This window comes from Elgaria multicarinata, chromosome 7 (genome assembly GCF_023053635.1).
Source record: "Elgaria multicarinata webbii isolate HBS135686 ecotype San Diego chromosome 7, rElgMul1.1.pri, whole genome shotgun sequence".
NCBI classification, from domain to species: domain Eukaryota; kingdom Metazoa; phylum Chordata; class Lepidosauria; order Squamata; family Anguidae; genus Elgaria; species Elgaria multicarinata.
In genome coordinates, this window is record NC_086177.1 from 108,628,114 (window position 1) to 108,653,482 (window position 25,369).

Consider the following 25,369-nt stretch of genomic DNA (forward strand, 5'->3'; position numbering starts at 1 on the left):
ATCCTTGCTTTAATGCATCCTAGAACAAATATGCAGCTCCCCATGACTCTTTGTACAGTTTGTTTCTAATCTATTGAGTCAGGGAGATGGCAAATGCACAGCACAGGAGAGGCAGGCAAAAGTAATGGTTTGCCAGAGCCAGAGCCAAGACCATGCGCTCTCCTGTTCCTGTCCTCAATGTGCCACAATCCCCACTGTTTTTTACTTAAGCCAACCATACTGCAGGATGGTCATCGAAAGACGAATGCCTTTTTCCTGTTCAGTCTATGGATAACATCAGACTTACTGAAGCTTTGCCAACCCATACACTCAGGTTTCTAGCGCAATAGTCCTTGCAAATGTAACTGTTGTTTCCCAGGACCACAAGAACCCAATCCTGGGTGCCACATTGCTTTTCAGTACACCACACATTTGCTCTTGCTCTAAATCACCCAGCAGTGTTTCAATCTGTCTCCTGTGTACTCTTCCTTTCTTTCCCACCCACATACGATGCCTAATGTTGAGTTTGATCTTGGATCTAAAGGGTTTTTAAGATGTGTAGAGTAGTTTTTAGGAAATGCTCTTGGGCTGATTTTGAGTTACTAGTGCATGAAAAAGGTTAGACACAAGCCCTAGAAACTTTATTCCCAATCTGAAAAAACGCTGTACAACTGTACCCTTTCTAAAAACATACTGAACACAAAATGCTCAGTCAAGGAGAAGATGAAATGTGCAATCACCTCAAAAGCTCTAAAGTGCTCTAGTCTAAGTAATGAAGTGCATAAAAACAAGGCAGAAAATATTCCTAGATCACAACTCTGAATTCTTCTTTTCATACCAGACATCCAGAAAGCAATTTGCCTCTTAACACATATGGAAAGGAACTGTAAAAACGCCACCTCTTATCTGAATAAAACCAATTGGTCTAGTATGCCGCTAAATAGCTTCTTTTGTTATATGTTTACCTAGCTGCAGTCTACTGTATCAGCATAAGTTTAACTGGCCTTGCAAAAAATACTTCCCACTAAAAAAAACTTCAAAAGGATTAAAGCAGCACCCGCACAAGAATTTCTTAGGTGAAAAAACAAGCACTGGTGGTTGAATGAGCACATATTTGGTTTCAGTCAAGCTTGCTCCAATCATTTCCTATTATATTTTCTTCATTTTTTGGACCATTAATTTCTCATCTCTTTGAGAAATAAACTCTTGTTTGTTCAGAGTCAAAACTATGGCAGAAATGCACAATTTATATCAGCATTGAGGACCTCTTAGGGAAGATGTCATGTGCTATATAGCCGCAAGCCATATCAATATATGGGTTTAATAATGAAGGCTGATTTGGTGCCTCTTTATTGTGTTCTCATGACCACCACATTTGTTTGACTTCGTCTCGTTGGATAATTATTCAATTAATTTATTGAACACCTTATAAATAAATTTCTCTAGGTGTTATACAAAAAGTAACAAATACAAATAAAATCCTACTAAAACAATCAGCAATATAAAACTAATAAACATGTCAACACAACTAAAATGGCTCTCAGATATAAAAGTTAAAACCGCATCACAGAGACTAAAATAACAAAACCTAAACACTAAAATTACTAACAATACAATCCTATAGATGTCTACTCAGATGTAAATCCCATTGATTTCAATGAGGCTTGTTCTCAGGTAAGGACGTATGGAATTGCAGTGTAAAATACTTATAAACACTTTAATACACTTGAGAAAGGGTTTCTTTTCCACGCTGTTTCATTTTGAATGGAAGAATTCTGATCTTGAATCAAGAGTAACATAGGTTCGAACCTATATCAGCTAGTGGGTGTCCTGCTTTGGTTGGGTCCGTCTCAGCGTTAAGGCAATTGAGAGGCAAATCCAAGAGCAAGTCAATAAACAGGCGAAAGGTCAAAGACACATTATTACCAGGCAAGAGGGGACAGTTCAAAGAGTGTGTATTTAGCTAAGCTAAATGGGATCATGGTGGAAGGATGATAGGATAGTGCTTGGTTAGTCATGTGGCATGCCTATACGCTTCCAGTCAGAATTCAAGGTGTTGGTAATGATGTTTAAAGCCCTAAACGGCTTTGGACCTCGATACTTGAGGGAGCGCCTCTCCTTATATATGCCCGCCCGAGACGTGAGATCTGTTGGAGGAGCCCTTCTCCGCATCCCACCAGCACAACGCATACGCTATGATGGGACTAGGGAGAGGGCTTTCTCTGTGGTGGCACCCCGACTGTGGAATGCTCTCCCCTTGGAGGCCCGACTGGCGCCAACGCTTATTTTATTCCAGCGTCAAGTGAAAACATGGCTTTTTAACAAAGCTTTTAATGGTTGAATTCACTAGGCACATTATTTTAACTGTTTTAATAGTTTTACTGCTTTTAAATTATATATCGTTTTAACTTGGTTTATGGTTTAAATTGTTTTAGCTGTGTATATTTACTGTTTTATCTGTACGCCGCCCTGAGATCATATTGATATAGGGCGGGTTATAAATGTTTTAAATAAATAAATAAATAATACCTGGAAAGGAATAGTGTGGGTGACTGTTACACTATGTGCAAACCATGAACTGGGGAAGAGATGCCCTGTGTGATAGGGAGAGCATGTACAACAATGTGTGCACATCTTGGAGCTGACAGTGTTTGTGTATGCCTGATTTTGTTTTCCAAGTTGGGTATGGGAGCCTAGGAAACCTAGAGAAGTAGAACAGGAAAGGATGTTCCTTTTTCCTTGAGGGAGATGGAAAAAAGCAAGGTGTCCATTGGGGACTGAGTGAGAACAAAGTGGTGACGGAATTTCCTTTTGTTACTTAGCAATCTTTGATGGGGAGGAGAGGAACTGTCCCCACGACTGAGATATTCACTAGTCACCATAGTGCAAATCTAGTAAGAATGAGCAGTGCGCTTGTGGGAAGATAGGTGTACTTTTTTCCCTGAAGACTTTTCTGCTGTACGCTGAACTTACTTCTATTGACTGAACTTACTATGAGCATTGTCTATGTTCAGATAATATAGGTAAGTTTAAGGCCTCGCTGGGTATGTCTGTCCGAGATGTTAGAGTAACAATTCCCAAACTATGCACCAGGGCACACTAGGATGCTGACAGAGTAGAAATGTAAAGATTTCCAGAAATTTTGAAGGCATGGAAAAAGCACCAATCTCTCTCTAGTCCACCCTGCCCCCGGAAAAATGGACATTTGCGGAAAATTTGAAATATATGCAACAGTTCCTATCAGACCTAAACTAATAACAAAAAATGCATCATTAATTACATAGTATATAAAATAGCACTATTTTGCATATTTATTCAATTTAAAGACCAATGTTATTTAAAGATTTTAGGGAGCCTTTTAGGATAAAACCCTTCCAATGTGGTTTATGTAACAATTATATGCATGTTTACCTTAGTGGAACATACCCCCAGCTTTGTATTGATATTGTATTTTATTATTGTGAACAGCTGGAAGATTTTATTATACTCAGAGGTATATAAATGCCACAAATAAGCAAATAAATAAAAATAAGCAAAATTGTGAATATACCCAATATTAGACATACACAGAGAGCACACTGCAAATTGCTGCATCCTATGCTAACTAAGCACAACTTTCTTATTTTTTGCCAACTGAGAAATAGAGGGAAAGAAGTTGGAAAAACAAACCACATTTTTTTGTAGCAAGTTAAAGAAAGTGTATTACTTAGACCAGGGTAGGGAATACAAGAAACCTGCTCACTCAGTAAGATTATTTTCATTGAGACAGAACACTGTTTTCCTGTACTCCTTGAATAACTTGCTGACTAGTCACTTCCCAAACTTCAAAACATTTATTAGGGAACAATGGCAAAACCTGACAACAGCCAGGGTTTCTGGAAAATGTAACTGGCACAATAAACAGGCAACATGGAAGTAATGAGAAACAAAGTAATGAGAAACAAAGCCCTATGAAGAAAGACTGAAAGAACTGGACATGTTTAGCCTGGAGAAGAGAAGATTGAGGGAGACATGATAGCACTCTTCAAATACTTAAAAGGTTGTCACACAGAGGAGGGCCAGGATCTCTTCTCAATCATCCCAGAGCGCATGACACAGAATAATGGGCTCAAGTTAAATGAAGCCAGATTCCAGCTGGACATCAGGAAAAACTTCCTGACTGTTAGAGCAGTACGACAATGGAATCAGTTACCTAGGGAGGTTATGGGCTCTCCCACACTAGAGGCCTTCAAGAGGCAGTTGGACAACTATCTGTCAGGGATGCTTTAGGGTGGATTCCTGCATTGAGCTGGGGGTTGGACTCGATGGTCTTGTAGGCCCTTCCAACTCTGCTATTCTATGATTCCATGAATTTGTGTATGAACACTTCAAACAGTGTAGGCTTACTCTGATGCATAAGTTAAGAAGATATTCATCAAACAAGGAATTCATCACATCATTTTTTAAAATTTATTTATAAAAAAACCATAATATCATTTTATGTACCAGCTACTCCTTTTTGGATGCATGCACTCTATTTAGCTAGACTTTTTTCCTTGCACAGAGCAACAAACCAGAAGGTTGCTATAAAACAAGATGTGCAATAATACAGATTATTTTATCTTTGTATAATTAAGCAATCCAGCAAAAGCACAACTCAGGGCAAAGTGTGGGCAGGGATGTCGGAGAAATCTTTGGCAAATTCAGATGAGTTTCGATTTCTATGAATCTGACCTGCAGATTCCGCAGTGGAATGGATTTTTCAAAGTTGAATGGATTCTGTGGTCTGGTTTTGTACTTCCTGGGGGTGCGGATATGCAAGTGTGCATTGAGCGCTAATGCATAAGTACATATTTGTACTAATGCATAAAAGTACTGATGCACACTTTTGCAAGTGGAAATTCTCATACATCCCTAAAACAAATCTGAAGCTATATAAATAAATAATAATAATAATAATAATAATAAGTGCCTGACAATCCAAATGTATCTTTCAAAATCCTTACATCCCTAGGTGTGAGTGATAACAACATACAGCCCAGCAGGCCTTAGTGGGAAACACACAGGAAGAGTAAGACTGCATGGCCATGGGTTCAGAGGGAAATAGCTGGCTCATTGGTGTTGCTTTGGGAATAGGAAACTATTTAAACAGATTCCAAATAATTAGCATTTATAGCATAAATCCAACCATGCAGCATTTAGTCACTTGGTAGCATTCACAGACATAGCCCTGCTGCCAGCAATTCAACAACGTTGGTGCCTGGCGCCAACGTTGTTATCCTTTCGGTGCCAGGTCAAGACTTTTCTCTTCTCCCAGGCATTTAACAGCATATGCTGAGTTTTTTAACTGACCCCAGAATAGTTGCTTTTAAATGGATATTGTCTGTTTTTGTTTGTATTTTATGCTTTTTATGGTTTTAAATTGTGTGTGTGTGTGTGTGTGTATATATATATATATATATATATATATATATATATATATATAATGTTCACTGTTTTTAACTTCTGTAAACCGCCCAGAGAGCTTCAGCTATGGGGCGGTATATAAATGTAAACAACAACAACAACAAGGGGTCTGAGAGTCACCAGGAAGAGCCTCAAGGTCTGACTGCAAGATCATAACTTGAAATTATTTTCAATCCATACAGCCCTGAACACATAAGTGATCACACAGGTATAAAAGTTTCTTGCAGATTTAAGTGTGGAGTTTTATTCAGAGGTATTTCTTCTTGACTCTCAAGTAGATTGCATATATATGTGCATGGTGTAGCTGAAATCACCATGAAGATGCCTTCCATGATTAGCATAACATTTAGAATAGCTCTCAGAATGTATGGATGTATTTATTTGGTTTGTAACCCACCTTTTTATCCAGAAAATGGCACTCAAGACGGCTTACAGTCATAGCAACTACAGCTGCAGAGAGGAACATGTAAATAAAATCTATGTTTTAAATATTTCATTGCTAAACCCCACATCCCAATAAGCCTGACAGTGGTTTAAAAGCAACTCCTTCCTTAGGTGTCATAGTTCATCGATGGGTTCAATAATAGTGTAAAATGTATGGTGTTTTTTGTGATTCAAAACGCTAGCTGACCAAAGTAATGTTATCATCTCAGTTGCTCTAAGTTTTCTGTAAAATCATCATGGCTCCCAAGATGATTAATTTATCTGTCTACACTTATTATTATTATTATTATTATTATTATTATTTATTTATTTATATAGCACCATCAGTGTACATGGTGCTGTACAGAGTAAAACAGTAAATAGCAAGACCCTGCCGCATAGGCTTACAATCTAATAAAATCATAGTAAAACAATAAGGAGGGGAAGAGAATGCAAACAGGCACAGGGTAGGGTAAGCAGGCACAGGGTAGGGTAAAACTAACAGTAGAAAGTAACAGTAGAAGTCTGCACAACATCAAGTTTTAAAAGCTTTAGGAAAAAGAAAAGTTTTTAGTTGAGCTTTAAAAGCTGCGGTTGAACTTGTAGTTCTCAAATGTTCTGGAAGAGCGTTCCAGGCGTAAGGGGCAGCAGAAGAGAATGGACAAAGCCGAGCAAGGGAAGTAGAGGCCCTTGGGCAGGCGAGAAACATGGCATCAGAGGAGCGAAGAGCACGAGCGGGGCAATAATGTGAGATGAGAGAGGAGAGATAGGAAGGAGCTAGACCGTGAAAAGCTTTGAAGGTTAACAGGAGAAGTTTATATTGGATTCTGTAGTGAATTGGAAGCCAATGAAGAGATTTCAGAAGCGGAGTAACATGGTCGGAGCGGCGAGCCAAGAAGATGATCTTTGCGGCAGAGTGGTGAACAGAAACCAGCGGACTGATGTGAGAAGAAGGAAGGCCAGAGAGAAGAAGGTTGCAGTAGTCCAACCGTGAAATAACCAGCGCATGAACAAGCGTTTTGGCAGAAGAGACAGACAAAAATGATCGAATCCTGGCAATATTATACAGGAAAAATCGACAAGATTTAGCTACTGCCTCAATATGAGGAATAAAGGAGAGCGAGGAGTCGAATATAAAGCCAAGGCTACGAGCTTCCTTGACCGGAGTAAGCGTAACATTATTGACAGTAAGAGAGAATGAGAGATGAGGAGAAGGTTTAGGAGGAAAAAGAAGCAATTCAGTCTTTGCCATGTTAAGTTTCAAGCGACGATGAAGCAGCCAAGCTGAGATATCTGAAAGACATGCCGAGATACGATCGTGAACATCAGGAGAAAGTTCCAGAGATGACAGATATAGTTGTGTATCATCGGCGTACAGATGATATTGGAGGCCATGAGATCGAATAAGCTTGCCCAAGGGCAACATGTATAAGGAAAGGGGGCGGAGCTGGCCGCCTGAGCAATGGCGGGTTTCTTCTGAGGCTCTAAGCGGCGTTTGCCGGAAAAAGCAATTATCTCTCTTCTAATGGGCATAAATCTTTGAGCAAACGACAGAAAATGATTATAAAAGTCACAGGAGCTGGAAAAGCTGAGAGATTTGAAGAAGGGAGGTGAGATGATTGATATTTAATACAATGTCTGTATAAACGGCAACACGATCGAAACCGAAAGTAACACTGACGCAGTTTAAAAAGAAGGAATTTATGCTTGCTGGACATTGATTTGTGTTATAACCTTTCATTCTTATCTCACATGGGAAAGATTGAAATGCTGGCTTTGTAAGGTGGAAGTTGTTGATTGGATTTATTGGCGTGGTGAGAAGGGGGGGAGAGAAGGTGGAAGAAGCTGCATTCGGCATTCGGTGAGGGAGATGTGGGAAGCTGAGAGGCTGCGATGATTAAACTGATCCCCTCTAGTGAATGCTGTTGTGAACTGGATATTCCCCCCCCTCATGAAGAAAGAAAAAGTGTTTGATATATAACAGAGAAGCCAGCATAAGTTGCTAAGGAAGCGAGTTACACTCTAAGATTTATGCCCTACCCAGAAGAGTCCCATGCCTAACATTAAAAGAAAGATCAAAAGTTGGGCAAAGCTTAATATACAAAAAAAGAAAAAGAAAAAAAAAAAGAAAAAAGAAAAAAAGAAGAAAAAAAAAATAAGAAACCTTCAAATTATAAAAAAAAAAGGAACTTTCAAATCATAATTCGGCATGCCTCTCCCTCCTGGAAAGGACAGCCCCTGGAGTTGAGCAAGAGGAGGAAGATAAAGACCCAGTCCCTTTGGATACAATACCAAATAAAGAAAAAATATGACTGAAGGAGGAGAAAGTGGTAGTAACCCTCCCTCGTTGATGGAGATCAGGCCCATTATAGCTGAAAATAACATTGTTATATTTTAAAAAAAATGGATCAGCATATGAGTGAATTTAGACATTAATTGTGTATTTAGCGGATAAAAAAGGTGGAAAATTCGGATAAGATCAAAAAGATAGAGGCTAAAGCGGACTTGGACCAGAAGGAATAAGAGGCTTTTGAGAAATCAACTAATATACAATTTAAAGAATGGGTACTGTGATCGATTGCCTCGGAAGATTAATCTAGTAGATCTACTTTTTGAATAAAGCAGCTAAAGGAGTCGCAGGGAGAAGATCTTAGAGAAATCATCGTGAACTGGTTCAAGGAGCTGATGCCGATATATCAATAGACGGATTGGATCCGGATCGAGTCCATCGTGTGGGGGGGCAAAACCACAAAGGGGCAAGAGACATTTTGGTGAAATTTGGTAATTATTATAAAAAAGAGCAAATTATGAAAGAATTGAGATTTAAGAATCAGATATAATATAAAGGCAAACCAGTGTAAATTTACAATGATCTTTCTCAACGTACATTAAATTGGAGAAGTAGTCTTAAACTAATAATGGAAACATTAATGAAGAATGAAATTCCTTATGCATGGGGTTACCCGGTTTTTTTTAAGATTTACATATGGGAGGAGGGAACACAGAGTAACCTCATTGGATCAAGGTAAAGATTTGCTGAAGAGGCTGGGTCTGGATGGGGAAGCAGATGGGGCTGGAGTGGGTGGGGGAGGGAATGAGGCTGGGACATCTGGAGAGTAAGAGAATTGTTAATTATGTTTGGAGATAATTGCAAATAAAAATGCTAATATAGAAATCTGCCGGCCAGGCACAGCACTGCCTCCCCCCTCCCCCTTTAAAGTAGATGGCTGGAGTACTAGACTCACGGGGATATGGGGGGGGATTAGAGTGGGGGGGTGGGGAGGGGGGGAAGGTAGGGGAGGAGGGATTGGGGTAGGAGGGTGGGGGTTTTATGTATGGAGTTTGTGTTTTTATGTAAGCAAGTTTGAACTGCTGAGCACAAGGGATCGGAAGAGATTTCAAAAGGGTGATTATGGATAAAAAGATAAAGGTATCAACACTCAATGTTAAAGGTTTAGGGGCAGTCGTGAAAAGGAAGAGAATAGAACAAATGCTTAATAAAGAGGGATCAGATATTATAATGATCCAAGAGACACACCAAGGCTCCGAGAATTCGAATATGATAAAATTAAAGTGGCTAGCCTATTATGAAAAGTCATTAGGGACATCAAAAAAAAATGGAGTGGCCACTTTGATTTCAAAAAAAAGTGGGTTTACATTAGAAGAGGTAAAAAAGGATGATAAGGGTAGATATCTTATGTTAAAAGGTAAAATTGAGGGAAAGGTCTATACTTTGATTAATGTTTATGCCCCAAATGAGAGGCATAGAGAGTTTTTTATAAAGTTGTTTAAAGAAATAGAAGAATTTAAGGAGGGGTATGTTATATTAGCGGGGGATTTTAATATGGTTATGGATAATAAAAGAGACAGGTCAAATCCCACTAATGTTGAAAAGAGAAACAATATGACTATATTGAATAAATTAATAAAAGAAAATGATTATTTAGATTCGTGGCGCTTACTTAACGGGAATAGGCCTGGATTCTCATATTTTTCCCCAGTTCATCATACATACTCCAGGATAGATCATATATTTGTTTCAAAAGACTTTGCAACGAGGATTTGTAAAATGGAAATGGGGGTAATAAAAGTAACTGATCATGCCTTGTTAAGTTTAGAATTTACAGTTAAGAAAGATTATAAAGAGGCATATAGATGGAAGTTGAACACAAAGATATTGAAATACAATAAAATAGTAGATAAAATTCGGAAGGAACTGTCGGAGTCATGGGAAATTAATGAAAAAGGAGGAACAGCTGGGTCAGTCATTTGGGACACCATGAAGGCTGTAGCAAGAGGAATCTGTATTAGAGAAACATGCAGTTTAAAAAGACAACAACGTGCAGAACAGGAAAAGTTAGAGATAGAAATTAAAAACTTGGAGGAAAGATATTGGCGAAGTAAAGATAAATATAAATTAGTGGAAATACAAGCTAAGAAGAAACAATTAGAAAATTTAAATATAGAAGAGATTCAAAAGAATTTAATGTATATGAAAAGGGAATATTTTGAAAATAGTGATAAGAACTCGAGGTTGCTTGCCAAGCTCACACAAAAAGAAAAAGGGAGGAATGGGATAGAAACGTTGAAAGATAGCCGAGGGAATTATTGTCATGCAATGAAAGCTAAAATAAAAATTTTTCAGGAATTTTATCAGGAATTGTACAAGGGTAAAGAAATTCAACAAGAAAAGGTGGAGGAGTATATTGGAAGGTTTATAAAGAAGGAAATAAAATCAGAATATAAGGAGTTAATGGAGTCAGTAATAACTCAAAGAGAAGTTGAAGAGGTTATTGATAAGTTAAAAGTGGGTAAATCACCAGGAGCAGATGGTTTGGGTCCAGAATATTATAAGGTCTTCAAAGATTGTCTAGTTCCAAAATTAATGGAACTTTATAATAGGATATTATCAGGAGAGAAGATACCTGAATCATGGGAACATTCAGTGATAATTCTGATCCCAAAACCAGATAAAGATTTGACTAATCCCGATTCTTATAGACCTATTTCTTTAATAAATCAGGATGCTAAAATTTTTACATCTATTATGGCCAAACGATTAAATAAATTCTTGGCAGAATATATAGGAGCAGATCAATGTGGGTTTGTGGTAGGAAGACATATGCATAATTTAGTGGGTAGAGTTTTAAATATAATAAATGTAATAAAAAAAGCAAATATTAAGGCAGGTATTATGGCATTAGATATTTTTAAAGCTTTTGATTGTGTGAGCTGGCAGGCACTAAAGAGTATTATAGATAAATTGGGATTTGGAAATAAATTTAAAAATGTAATAGAACAGCTATATTCCCAAAATACGGCGGTAGTGGTGGTAAATGACGGACTTACTGAAAAGATACGACTAGCCAGAGGAACAAGACAAGGATGTCCGCTCTCGCCGGTCCTTTTTGTAATGGTTATGGAAGTTTTGGCGAAGGCACTAAGGGAGGATAAAGAATTAGAAGGAATTGGAGAGGTAAGGGAAATAAAGCTAAACATGTTTGCGGATGATACTTTATTGACCATTAAGAATCCATTAAGAAAATTAGAAAGAATTAAATATCAGTTGAGGGAATTTGAGGAAATTACAGGGTTAAAAATAAATTGGTCTAAATCAGAGATGATGTTGTTTAACTATACTAAGAGGGAAGAAAAGGATTGGGAAGTTAAGGGAATGGAATTGAAAGTTAAGAACGAGATTAAATATTTGGGAATTAAAATTACAAAAAATCTAGAGAATTTAGAAAGGGAAAATTTAACGAGGTTAAAGAAGGAGGTACTAGAGAAATTGGAAAAATATAAAAGATTAAATTTATCTTGGTTTGGGAGAATAGCTTTGATAAAAATGAAGATATTAGCTAAAATTAATTTTGTATTTAGGATGTTACCTATAAAAATATCAGAAACCGAGATAAAAAGTTGGCAAAATATTATTAATAAATATTGTAATGGAGAAAAGAGAGCAAGAGTGAATAAAAATAATTGGTACCTAAGCCAAAAAAAGGGGGGAATGGGTCTCCCAAACATAAAATTATACTACGTAGCAAATAGATTAAGACATGTTGTAGAAGCAATTATGGGAGTAGGAGATTTATATTGGATGGAAGAAAAAATTATAAGTAAGGTAGAGATGAATCTGGAGAATGTTTTTTTTAAAGATGGAGGAAGAAAGTGGGTTGGAAGTATAGATAATCCACTCCTGAGGACTCAATGGGAAATTTGGAGTAAATTTAAAGGGAAGCTGCTTCCGAGCAACTCTCCCTTAGCACCGATAATAATGTTAAAGAATTTCCCAGAGGATCTAAAGGGTAGATTATGTAAAATATTAAAAGAGAAAAATAAAATAAAATTAAAGGATTGGGTAAGAGATATTAAAACAAGAGAAGATATGGAAAATTTGTTAAAGGAGAAGAAGCTATCTTGGCTAGAATATGGTCAATTAGAGCAATGGAATAAAAAGTGGATTAAAGATAATAGAATGTGCAGAAAGATGACGAGGTTTGAAGAATTAGTAGTAAGTAAGGAGAAAGGAAAAGGAAGTAGTATAGTTTCAAAAGGATTAATGAGTGAAATATATAAAATATTGTTAGAGAAGGAGTTTAGAGAGAATACAGAGAAAATGATTTGGGAATCAGATTTGAAGATACAAATAGGGCGACAGAGCTGGGAGGGACTATGGAAACAAAGAGTGTTGAGAAGTTTATCAGTAAGAATAAAGGAGAATTATTTTAAAATTTTATGGAGGTGGTACCTAACCCCGGTTAGATTGAATAAGATAAGTGATCAACATTCAGCAAATTGTTGGAGAGGATGTGGGGAAAAAGGAACGTATTTACATATGTGGTGGCAATGCAAATATGTACAAAGATTATGGAAGATGGTGTTTTCAGAAATTGAAGAAATAGTGGGAATGAAAATAGAACAAACACCAAAAATAGCATTGCTGTCACTATTTGAAGATATAAAGTGTGGAAAAGGAACTATAGAGCTGATATCGAGTTTGTTGGTTGCAGCACGATTGATGATAGCTAGGAACTGGAAGATCCAAGGGGAATATTCTATTGAGGAATGGTATAAAGTAGTATGGGACATAGCCATTAATGATAAACTGACATGTAATATTAAGTGGAGAAAAGGCGTAACTAAAATAAATGAGTTCGAAGGAATCTGGAAACAGTTCCTAGTGTTCGTGTTTACTAAGGGAAGTGGGAAACCACCAGCAGAAGAAATGATTAGATTTTGGACTCAAGAATGATCCCGAGGTGGGGGGTGCACATTTATGTTAAGAATGAAGATGTTGTAGAGTGATAAGGCATATGTAATAGTTTTTGATATTTGTACTCAACAATTATTCAATATGTATGCAGCAGATATTTGATGTATTTTTTTTCTTATTGTGTTAGTTTCAGTTATATTTTGGAAATGTTTATCTATGTTTATATAGTGTTGAAAATGAATAAAAATTAAAAAAAAAAAAAAAAACATGTATAAGGAAAACAACAACGGGCCAAGCACCGAGCCTTGCGGAACCCCTACTGAAAGGGGAAAGGAGGAAGACGAGCTGCCATTAGTCAACACGCTGAAAGAGCGACCCGCTAGATAGGAGGCAAACGAGTTATCTAGGTTCCCTCCCTTCTCTCTTTTTTTGGGGTCACTTTACAGCAGATGAAACATTAAATGAGACTTGCCTTCTCCAAAGAAAACAAAAGCTGCTGTTTTTCTTTACGGCTTTTAAAAGCACAATTTGGCATTAGGGTAACAGTCATCTGCCATCTGCCCCCAGCTGCTGCTCTGCCTTATCAAAAAGGTCACAGTTGCTACATTAATGCAAGTTGATCTTTGACATCCTGCACTAATTACACAGCCTTCCCTCCCCAATAATAAAGACATTAGTGAGTGGGGGAAGGGAATTAACTGCTGCCAGGGCATTGTGCGAGGCAGAATGACTCAAAAATTATCCCTTCTGTCATGGTGGGCAGTTCCCAGCTGTCTCTGTATGCTCCAGCTTCTGAAACTGTTAGCAAAGTCAGACTGTACACCAGGGAAGCATACACTATTGGACATGTTCAATAGCTGTGAATCTTTTAGCATAAGCAATCTCACAAACTAAAACTAATTTTACTGGGGAGTTTAAAGTGGGATATGTTTTTCTGAATATATCTTCTCCTGTGGACGGATCGCTACGTAACGTTTATACAGTTTCTAACCTCTACACGGTCAGCTGTCTGTCAATGGCCTAGTTTGGGTCTCTGGATTAGAGAAATATCGCAGACAGTAGATATGAGCAATCGCAGGAGCCTCTCCCATTGACTAGAACAGGGGTGGTAAACACGTAGAGTGCTTGTGTCCCACCAGGGGGAGTTTTGCAGCCCCCACTGAGTAACCTGCTTCCACAGCTCCCCCCACCCTCCACGCACAGTATACAGTCCTAGTATCCAGGGATGAAGGGCAAGATTAAAATACTTTTAATAGATAAATAAAATACATTGTTAAAAATTTAGTTAGCCGTCTTTACAGAGTCACCAGCTTGATTCATTTCACCAAAGTGGCTCTGTCAATAACAGAGAGGGACTCTGCCTGGTCATCAACCCCATGTAACATTACAGCAACTCAAACAGTCACTGCCAGAATCTTCATTGCCTGTATGAGTCTTGCTATTGTCACTAAGTTTTCATCAATATTTGGCTGGATGGAAAACAATCACCATCACTACGTATTAGAGTCATATCACTAAAGGCTTGATCAAATATTTTAAAAAATAAATATAACATACTACCCTTTTATTTCCTTTATTCATGTTCATAAACCTCTCCCTCATCCAGCAAGTATCCATCACTCCTTTTGGAAAGACATTGGGCCTGTTCAGAAGACACCTAAAACCCTGCTGATTAAGGCTTTTGGTTAAGCAGCAGGGTTTAAGGTGTCTTTGTGTGTTGCTAAAGCCTGGTCACAGCAAGGCTAGCGGCTCTAACCATGGCTTAAAGTGTTGTGTGGGACAGCACAGCTTGTGGTTAGTGCTAACCACAGAAAACCACAGTTTTCAGCTTAATGCTAAGGGCCTTCTCATAGATAAACTCATAACCTTTCTGTATTCCTTCATTTAATCCTTTTTTTTGTCCACATCTCAGTCTCAGAACAATGTGGTTATATGATGTTCTTTTTATTTTGCAACATCGCAATAATGTCAAAAGACACATATATTTATATATGACTGAATTTAGGAAAGTTCTAATTTCGAAAATTAGTGTTCTTTCCCAAGGGCAGGCTTTCCAATGGGAAATCTATTCCACATAACCGTCACTGTTCATTAGATACACACACACACACACACCTACCACCAATCCACCTTAGGCTGTGCTATTTGGAATAAGATAAAATCCTACTTTTGTTTAAAATTACCTTCAAAATCAAAAGTCAATTTAGGCTAGTAAATTGCCAGAATAGATATTTATAAAAAAGACTGATTCATGGGACACTGCATGAACATGAAAGAAGTAATCTACAAAATGTAAAAGGAAAAATACAGACACATCTATGTAGATAGAGAAAGATAAGACTGGGAGCACAGTGCTAGAAAGGAAAACTGCAGGCGTTTGACATTGTTCATCTAGAACAGTGGCAATTCTTTTCCAAATATGATTTATTTGTATGCCTCAGAAACTTTATTCTCTGAAAACGGAGAGTTCATAAACTTATCCTTACATCATGTAAGCTTGAGACAGGTGACACTTAACTTGATTCATCTATTCCTTCCTTTCTGAGAAGCTGCAATCTGTGTATTTATCATCAGGTCCCCTTAGGGCTTAGCTTATGTGTAACTGCACCTTCTGAATATCTCCGTGATCAAGCAGAGAAATCTTGGGAAAAATAGGTTTTCTTAAGCTAGTAAGGACATTAATAATACTTGGCATTTATATGGTGTTTTTTGAGCATCCCAAGTGCTTCAGCATCCATTCTCTGCAATCCTTTCAGCAACCAGCATTATTATTCCCATACTGAAGAGATGAAGTTGAGGCCAAGAGATAGTGATTCTCCTAAAGGCATATCTATAGTTGTGACTTAAACTGATTTAAATGGTCATTCCCCACTCTTCAAAGAACCCTGGGAACCACCATTCTGTGAGGCAGCTAGAGATCTCAAGAGCATCTCCGCACTCTCTCCAAAATATAACTCTTAGGAATTGCTAGGGAAGCCACGACAGCTGAACTGTCATAAAGCCAATATAGGTTTGCAATGCAAATATGTGCTAAAGCCACCTATTAAGTCCATCACTGAAGTGTCTTTTTCAACTGGGAGCTTCCCACTACACTATAGCAACAATACAACCACATATTTACACATGTAAGCCAGTTTAAAACTATCACAGCTCACCATTAATGCTTCCTACTGGCAACGGTAATTCTGTGAAGGAGAATCCCTAACAAGAATTATTAGGACCCTCACATAAATACATCAAAGTTCAATAGCAGTTTTTAAAGCTCAGCTAAAAACTTTTCTTTTTTCTAAAGCTTTTAAAGCTTTATTTTGATCTTACTTTATACTGTTAGTTTTACTCTACTCTGTGCCTGTTTGGTGCATTCTCTTCCCCTTCTTATTGTTTTATTATGATTCTATTAGAATGTAAGCCTATGCGGCAGGGTTTTGCTATTTTATTGTTTTACTCTGTACAGCACCATGTACACTGATGGTGCTATATAAATAATAATAATAATAATAATAATAATAATAATAATAATAATAATAATAATTTTAAATTGCAGAATTCATGTGTCTCAGGCAGGGACATGGAACCTTTTTCATGCCATGATTCCCATTAACTTGGTCAGAACCCTGTCAGGGTCCACATACCATCAGGCGTGAGGGCCAGAACCCATAATACACAGAGAGAGAGAGACCCATCCACACACAAGGTATCCTCTGATCAGTCAGTCTCCCTCTCTCATTCTCCTTTCCAAAAGCAAGAACAACAAGAGGGAGAGAGACTTGAGGCTGGGAAGTGAATCCAGAAAGCTTTGTGGTCGTATATGCACCTCCCCACTGGTCAGTATCTGTATCTCTCATTCTCCCAAAAGACACTGACAGGGAGGCATCACTGTGGAGTGTGCACTCCTAGTACAGCATTCTACTATTAGCATTAGCAATCGTCTTTCTTAGTTGCATTACTCTTTGAAATGTCCCAAGGTGACTTAACAAGAATTATGATTTTTAATGGAAATTGTCCTTAGCGACTTTATTTTTTATTAATTTATATTATATTTTAAATAGCTAAAAACAGTTTCCATTACAAATGTCAAACATAATAAAACAACTCCATGGTATTTACTGTGTTTGGCTGCCTCCTCTTTCTTCTTGTCCTCGCTAGAACTCTTTGGGTCTGGATGAAGTAGGGGCCCTGAACAAGAGAGAACACACCCTCTTTTGCCTCCTCAGAGCTGCTCTCCCTGAATGACGTTGCTGGGATGGCTGCATGAGGTGTGGCTTAGGGACAGTGCCAGCATCCAAACAGAATGAGGCCAGAGTCCACATCTAGCTTGAGGGGATTCTAGATCTGTTTTTAAAATCACAAGAGACTCTAATGCCTAATTAGGTTACATAATCTTCACAGTCAACACATCAACCACAGTGTTTTTCATCCATTCATCTCATCATGAAATCAAAGCGTCTGAAGGGCCCATGAAGAACAGAAGACTGAGGCCACTTAAAAGGCTATGTCAGAATAGCTGACCATGAAAACAAGAACTACTGTAGGATAAATACAATCCTTTGCACCAAGCATGACTAGGAAACATTCATTGAGCACCAAGAGTGTACTTGGTACTGCAAAGCATAGAGAAATGAAATACTCCATTTTCATTTAAAAAGCAGTACTAGAACATAAGGAACTTTCTTATACTAAATCAGACCATTATTTATTTATTTATTACATTTTTATACCGCCCAATAGCTGAAGCTCTCTGGGCGGTTCACAAAAATTAAAACTATAATAAACCACTAGTCTTTCCCAGTCCTTCCTATAGATCCCTGAGATTGAACCTGGAACCCTTTGCATGTAAACTATGTGCACTACTACTGAGAAAAAAATCATGTTTTCTGCAGGCTGGCTTTTTAAACATGCAGTGTGCTTTATCTTTCTCGAATAAGCTACCTTGAGAGCCCATGGCTAGTTGTTTGGTTGTTCACAAGCCACACTGCATGGTTAATGAGCAATCCTGTGGAAAGTGCACTGTGTTCAGACAACACGATAACCCAGCCTATGGAAAACACACTACATTCAGACAATACGATAGCCCACACTTAAACAACAACCCATACTGGGTGGATTAATGTGTTGTGTAAACCCAGCCAAAGAGTATGTGCAGAATTCCACCACCTATGTTCTGAAATTCAATCAGAATTGAAACAGAGCAGGGTACTCACACTGCCCTGGAACTAAGATGTTAGTGCGTTTCACACAAAAGTATATCTAAATTTACTCCAACTCAAGCTCTGCATAAAGTGGAAAGACAACACACAACTCTTATCTGCAAAATTTGCAAAACTTATCCAAGCTGTGAAAATCGTTGCCTGCAAACATACTTGTAGTTGGACTGAAGACTCTAGAACTGGCAAAACAGACACCCGGTTCTCATCCAACTCTGGTGTGTGCTTTCAGATAATATGTAACACTGCAGTTGCAGAGATGCCTGCATCAACATGTTCCTTTTACATAAACAAAGAAAACTTTCAGGATTGCAAAAGAAAGTTTAAACAAAGCTATACATGTGTGTGTGTTTTACCTGCTGATAGAAAAAATTTAACGTTGGCTTATCTTCAGTAAACTGGTTCAGAAATCCTTTCGGTAAATATCGGATTCGCAGTTCATATCTACAAGGAAGGAAAACACAGAAGATTTACTTATTTATTTTCTTTGCTTTCTGCATGGTACAAGCCACCATATAAAAATATCCTGCCGGTAAAACAAGACAATTGAAATTAAGGCTTGAGAGGACTTTCACATTCGGTGCTTATGATGGTATTTATACACCATTATGAAAATTGGCATATACATTATTATTCTGGTAAAGATGCTGAAATTGGATGTACCATGGCATAGGTAATTACAGAAACGGCAACTAGATGTAACATTTCAAAATAATATAGCTGTGTTTCAAAGGGCCACATGTGCCATTGAGGCTTTCGGGACCTTTCTACCACAGGCCCTTGTGCCATCCCTTAGCTGCAAAGTCACTCCTGAAAGGTTGGGAGGCTTCTCCAACCTGATGACAATATCCCCCAACCAGCAGGTGTCATGAGAGATTACTATCTGCCCGTACATACAAGGGTCTGATTTTGGCCTATACTGGGTATTAATTGTGTCAGTTTCTTACGTAATTGTATGTTAAATACTGTGTTTTGTTAGATGGGCTGGACTTTGCTTTAAATTTTAGCAAGGAGTTGTGTGGAGGGGATTGTTTTCAAGATTGCAGAGCCAGGGGAGGGGACACTTAAGCCATGAAATTTTCCAACTCCACCCTAGCGTAGCAATAAGCAATAAGAAAAGAGCTCCCATTGGCACCAGTGTTCCCACCCACCCCTTGTTAATTGCTATGCTGGGGGGAAATTTCACTGAGATTGTCATTAGAGAGGGAAGGAAGGCTTAAACCTCCCTCCCTGGATGGAGCAATCTTGGTAACAATCGGGGTGGGGTGTGTGTGTGCTGCACATGGTATTTAATTTTTTAAAATCACAGTGTGATTTGAAATCATGTAATTAATGTTGACAATAGTGGGCTAGATAGACAAATGGCCTGACTCAGTATAAGGCAGCTTCCTAGACATAACTTACATCACTTGCTTTATGTAATTCACCATTATAAGAGAGTTAGTTCATGACCAGTTCAGAAAGCTATGGTCAAGATCGAAACAAACTTCTGTTTAAAATCCACCTTTTCTCTTAAGGAACACCAGCAGCAGCTGTAATAACTTGGGGATGTCTCTGGCCATGCACAAAATTCTGCCCAAAATATGCATCTCTGTTTTATCTTGGCCCACATCAAACATGCTGTATAGATGGTGCCCACCTTCAAAACTATCCCCCCCACCACAATAGCATTAAATTTGATCAAAATGTGAGTAAAGTATTAAACTTTCATCCTGGTTCCTTCTTTGCAAAACTCTGTCAATTCTTTTCTTATATGTACATTTTTATTGGCACCAACGTTGAGTGTACAGAAGTGCTAACAAATCACACAGTCTGCATCACAAGCAAAAAAATGTCACAGTAAACCTCTTACTATTTGATCTGACAAGGAAATCTTCTCCTTTCAATTCCAAATGCATTTGTTACCATGATAATCAAGGAATCTAACTGAAGTCACAGCCTATGAAAGCATTGTTATTACCATATTAAGACTATCTATTATACCCTAAAGATGATCACCAGCTTAACCTAGAGCTTTTAAATTCTGAGCTTTCAGGCAAGTGGCAAGCTTTTAAAATCAAGATCTCTTTGCATGTTGTTTGCAGCTCCCTTTTCAAAAAGTGCAACCAGCTATTTCTAGAAAGCACTTGGTAAGAAGCAGATTCTTCTGTGGTTAGCCACTGCTGTTGCCTGTTGTGATCTGCATATGCCCTCTAGAACTCACACAAAACTCATGGTGGTACATTACCAGCAACTGTGGACAAACTACTTTCCATTTAGAGGAAACCCAGAGTTCCTTGGGACATTAAGAACTTAAGAAGTGCCCTGCTGGATCAGACCGAGGGTCCATCTAGTCCCGCACTCTGTTCACACAGTAGCCAACCAGCTGTTGACCAGGGACCCACAAGCAAGACAAGAGTGCAACAGCACCCTTCTGCCCATGTTCCCCAGCAACTAGTCTATACAGGCTTACTGCCTCTGATACCAGAGGCTGCACTTAGCCATCAGGACTAGTAGCCATTGATAGCTTTCTGCTCTAAGAATTTATCCAACTCCTTTTTAAAGCCATCCAAATTATTGGCCATCACCACAACTTGTGGTAGTGAGTTCCATAATTTAATTATGTGCTGTGTGAAGAAGTACTTCCTTTTATCCGTCCTATCAATCAGCTTCATGGGATGATTCTAGTATTTTGAGAGAGGGAGAAAAATGTCTCCCTATCCACATTCTCCACACCGTGCATAATTTGGACATATTTATCATGTCTCCCTTAGCCTCCTTTTTTCCAAGCTGAACAATTACAGCTATTGTAACTTTCCCTCATAGGGGAGATGCTCCAGTCCCGTGATCATTTGAGTTGCCCTTTTCTGCAATTTTTCCATAATATCTTTTTTTTTTAAGCTGCAGTGTGGTTGCACCATAGATTTGTATAAAGGCAGTATAATACCAGCAGTTTTATTCTCAATTCCTTTTCTAATGCCTAACATGGAGTTTGCCTTCTTTACAGCGGCCGCACACTGGGTTGACATTTTCGAGCTGTCCACAACTCCAGATCTCTTTCTAGGTTGGTTACCGCCAGCGCAGATCACATCAGGTTATACTGAAGTTTGTTTGTTTGTTTTGTCCCAGCATGCATCACTTTACACTTGCTTACATTGAAACATATCTGCCATTTGGATGCCCACTCTCACAGCTTGGAGAGAAATAGGTCTTTTAAACCAATATACTTTTTTATATTACTGCACTTCCCAAAGTAAAAATGAAGTGACTGAGATCGCTATAATCCTAAGAATCAGAAGTCCTGGTTGTAGGATTTCTCAAAGAACAGCTTTACATGATGCCAGTAATCATCAACAGGAAAAATCACAGATGTCGCCTATGACAAGTTGTATGGGCACCAAACGCAGGAACAGCCATGTTTTTCTCACCACAAAAGAAACGTGTAACACATGAAGAGAGGTCACATAAGTGTGAGTAGAAAGCAGCTGGAGGAGTGAATTTTATCTCAGCAATTTTGGGCTCTGGTGCGGATCTAGTTTTGGCTCTCTACAAATCCTGCATTTGTCTTCGAACTGATTACTATGGAAAAGCAATGGAAAAGGTGGTCACGAATATAAATGTCAGAATTAAGTTCTCATATTTTCTCATTCCTGTTGACAGTTGTAAGCCTCCCTTTTTTTACAGATATATATTAAGTGAAAGCCATTTAAAAAAGAATCCCAGTTCATATATTATTACAGTGCACTAAGCTATTAAATTCAAGCATACTTCCAGGATTTTTCTTCTACACTGCTAATCTAAATATTTTTACAAGCACTGTCATCTGATCCTAAATGCTGCATTTCATGGTATTAAAAAAAATATGACAGCAGTGTTTTCATTATTCCCAACAAACCTCTATAGCTTAGGAGAGCAAGGCATGCTGTACAACTTTGATAAAGCATGAAATGACACTCTGGAAAGATGCTGAATAATTTATACCATCTCATGATGCTTTCATAAGGGATTTTATATGACCTGATCATCCAAACATCAGAACAATTATCTAACTCCCCTTTTAAAGGTTATTACCTTTGTTCTGTATGCTTAACGACATGTGAGTACCAATGAATATTGTAAACGAAACTGGCATTTTTACATTTCATAACTAATCTTTGCAGCATAAATTACTGTCATGTTGCATGTAGATTGTTGGCTATGAGAAGATGTCTTTAAAATAATTGTCTAATCTATAATTGTGTAGGATTCTATAATAATTTAGTCAGTGACACGAGAGAGAGAAAAACTGATTTTCATAACCAAACTCTGAAATATAAAATGCTCATGGGAAAAACAAAAGACTATATTTTGTGAACTCAAATTTTAAACCTATTCATTTAATTTGAAGGGTTAAGACAAACAGGCCTCTACAGAGATAATTTATACCTATACTATAATTGATTTTTTGCAATGCATTCAGCATAATTAGAAAAATATTTTTAGCCTGTCAAACTGAACCTAAGCCACTGAAAGCCATATTACAGTGTAATGTTCAGAAACCATTTTTCCAAGTCTTTGTTTGTGACAAGCAGGCTTGTAGGGTGACCCATTCACAAGGCAGGGGCTACCCATGTTGCATACCAGTTGTTGTTACCATGCTTGAAAAGGACTCTAAGCAAGTCTGCAAGCTATTTCTCAAAGTGGATATACTGGCAAGTCAGAATGATCAGAAACTTATCCAGATCCAGGTCCATTATGGAGCCTAGAAAGAACCATTACTGCTTTATTGACACCTATTTCCTGGGGGCCTGGTCAAGCAGAGAGCACAGCATGCTCTGTCTGACACAGGTAGCCGGTATGCACCCAAGGGTTCCCCTTCTCCTGCAACTTCTACACAACAGTTAAGGAAGGCTTCTTACCCAAGGGCCCGCAATAACTTGACACTGCCCTTGACAACTTGCAAGGCTAAAATTATACATAGCCAATATCAGACAACCGACTAATAAGGAGATGCCATGGAGAAAAGGAAAAGGGGGTTATCTCAATCTTGCAATTCAACCCAAACTACCAATTCCTTTTTGCCCTTTATAAAATTCATTTTAACTTTATAGCAGGCACAACTTGGTTCAGACTACAGCTGTTTAAAGGTATAGATAACACAATTATTAGTCAGTGTGGCGTAGCGGCTAAAGTGTTGGCTGGGAGTCTGGAGATCTGGATTTGAGTCGGCCATGGAAACCCACTCAGCGACTTTGGGCCAGTCACAGACTCTCAGCTCAACCTATCTCACAGGGTTGTTGTTGTGAGGATAAAATGAAGAGGAGGATGATTATTTATTTGGGTTTCTTGGAGGAAAAAAGGCGGGATATAAACGTCATAAATAAAAAATAAAATTAATAAATTCTAATAGCATTTTGGAATATGTCCCTCCAAAATTAACTTTGTATGTTAGGTGGGCCCTGCCTCCTCGAGTTTCTACTGCAGTAAGCAAAGAAGGGAACCACTCAGCGAATCCAGAGCCCCAATGCCTTTTACCACCCTCACTTTATGAGTCAATTGTCCTGAGAGTGCTATGGCTCACCCCTACCCACCCATCTCCATTCTGAGAGGCTGGCACCCAGTTTCCAATGAGCTGCCAGTTCTAATTGGGCAGCTGCCAGCAAAAGTCTTCACAGGTCTTTGTGTAACAGATGCTCATTCACTCTAGTAAGTAAGTATTGACAATAAAAGTAAAGCACCACAAAACTTCATTGTTTGGTTTGTTATTCCAGTAAGAACAGGAACCACTTTCCACCAACAGTCTAAAACCACCAGAGAAGCCACATATGTATTAATGTACTTTGGACCTGCAATCTCTTCCAGCACATCAGGGAAAACCCTGGGTTAATTTTAGACAGCTGATTGGGGGCGGGGGGAGAATGCCATCTATGTATAGTTTTTAGAGATGCTTCTTTAATTTGCTAAATGGCAACTGCTGCATGTTGTATGTGTGGATATAGTTACAGAACATTAAAAGTAGTTATAGGGGAGTCTGCAACTTACCCGGTTTCTTTATTCAGAGCTAGTTCATAGAGTCTGGGGGAATGATTCCAGGAGCTGCTCATTCAAAGAGCATTTGTTCTCAATCTATAGCCACTATTTACACAGAGGCAAGCAAAGCCAGGGTATTGTAGCGACACACAGCAGTATCATGAATCAGCCTAGGGTTTGCAGTAGGTTTTTAACTCCCTCTGAACCTTCCTCACCAAACAAATCACTTTGATTTTATTGAAACTATTTATATGCTGCCTTTCTAGTAGAATGATCCACAACATGGTGCACATCAAATCAAAAAGATAACAGAAATAATGACAATAAGCTTAAAAAAAAGCAATAGAGAGCAAAGATCCTCTAGTGACCTGCGCTCCTCAAAGGCTGTATCTAAAGGTGCTAACATAATGCCTCAATAAAGAGGATAGACCTTCCACAAAAGAGAGTTCTGCAGCCTAAGTGCCAATAATGAGAAGACCCTCTCATCATCACCAAACATTGGCCCTGTTCAGAAGAAACCTAAACCACGGCTTTAACTACCGTGAATAAGGCTTTTTGCCTCAGATGGTGACAGCACAGGGAGAAGAGGCTTTGAAGACTATCCAGGTGATTGGGCAGGTACATATAGGAGTCAACAGTCCTTGAGGCAGTCACTAAATTTCCAGACAGTTAAGGTGACCATATGAAAAGAAAGACAGGGCTCCTGTATTTTCAACAGTTGTACAGAAAAGAGAATTTCAGCAGGTGACATTTGTATGCATGCAGCACCTCATAAAATCCCCTCTTCATCACAACATCTGCACGAGCCCTGCCCAGATTCACCAGATACAACAGAGGGCAGAGCTCTTGAAGCTTTAACTGTTGTGATGAAGAGGGAATTTCACCAGGTGCTGCATGCAAGCAAATGACACCTGATGAAATTCCCTTTTCTATACAACTGTTAAAGATACAGCAGCCCTGTCCTCCTTTTCATATGGCCACCCTACATACAGTCAGCAAACAAGATACTTCTCCCAAAGGCCCAAGATGTAGAAGACACTACAAGAATGGGAGGTGCCTGCCAGCTATAGAAATATTACACTTTTTCCATAATGCTCTATCAAGCTATTGTAGC

General features: G+C 38.5%; 1 protein-coding gene across 6 annotated transcripts in view; it reads right to left on the bottom strand.

The window, feature by feature from the left end:
• The window catches only part of PTK2 (protein tyrosine kinase 2), a 192,144-nt gene that overhangs the window by 125,877 nt on the left and 40,898 nt on the right, over positions 1 to 25,369 (bottom strand). For all 6 annotated transcript variants that reach the window (XM_063131177.1, XM_063131182.1, XM_063131181.1 and 3 more), the window contains exon 4: positions 18,624 to 18,711. In XM_063131177.1, coding sequence (XP_062987247.1) covers positions 18,624 to 18,711 — 88 coding nt within the window. The remainder of the gene's footprint in view (positions 1 to 18,623; positions 18,712 to 25,369) is intronic.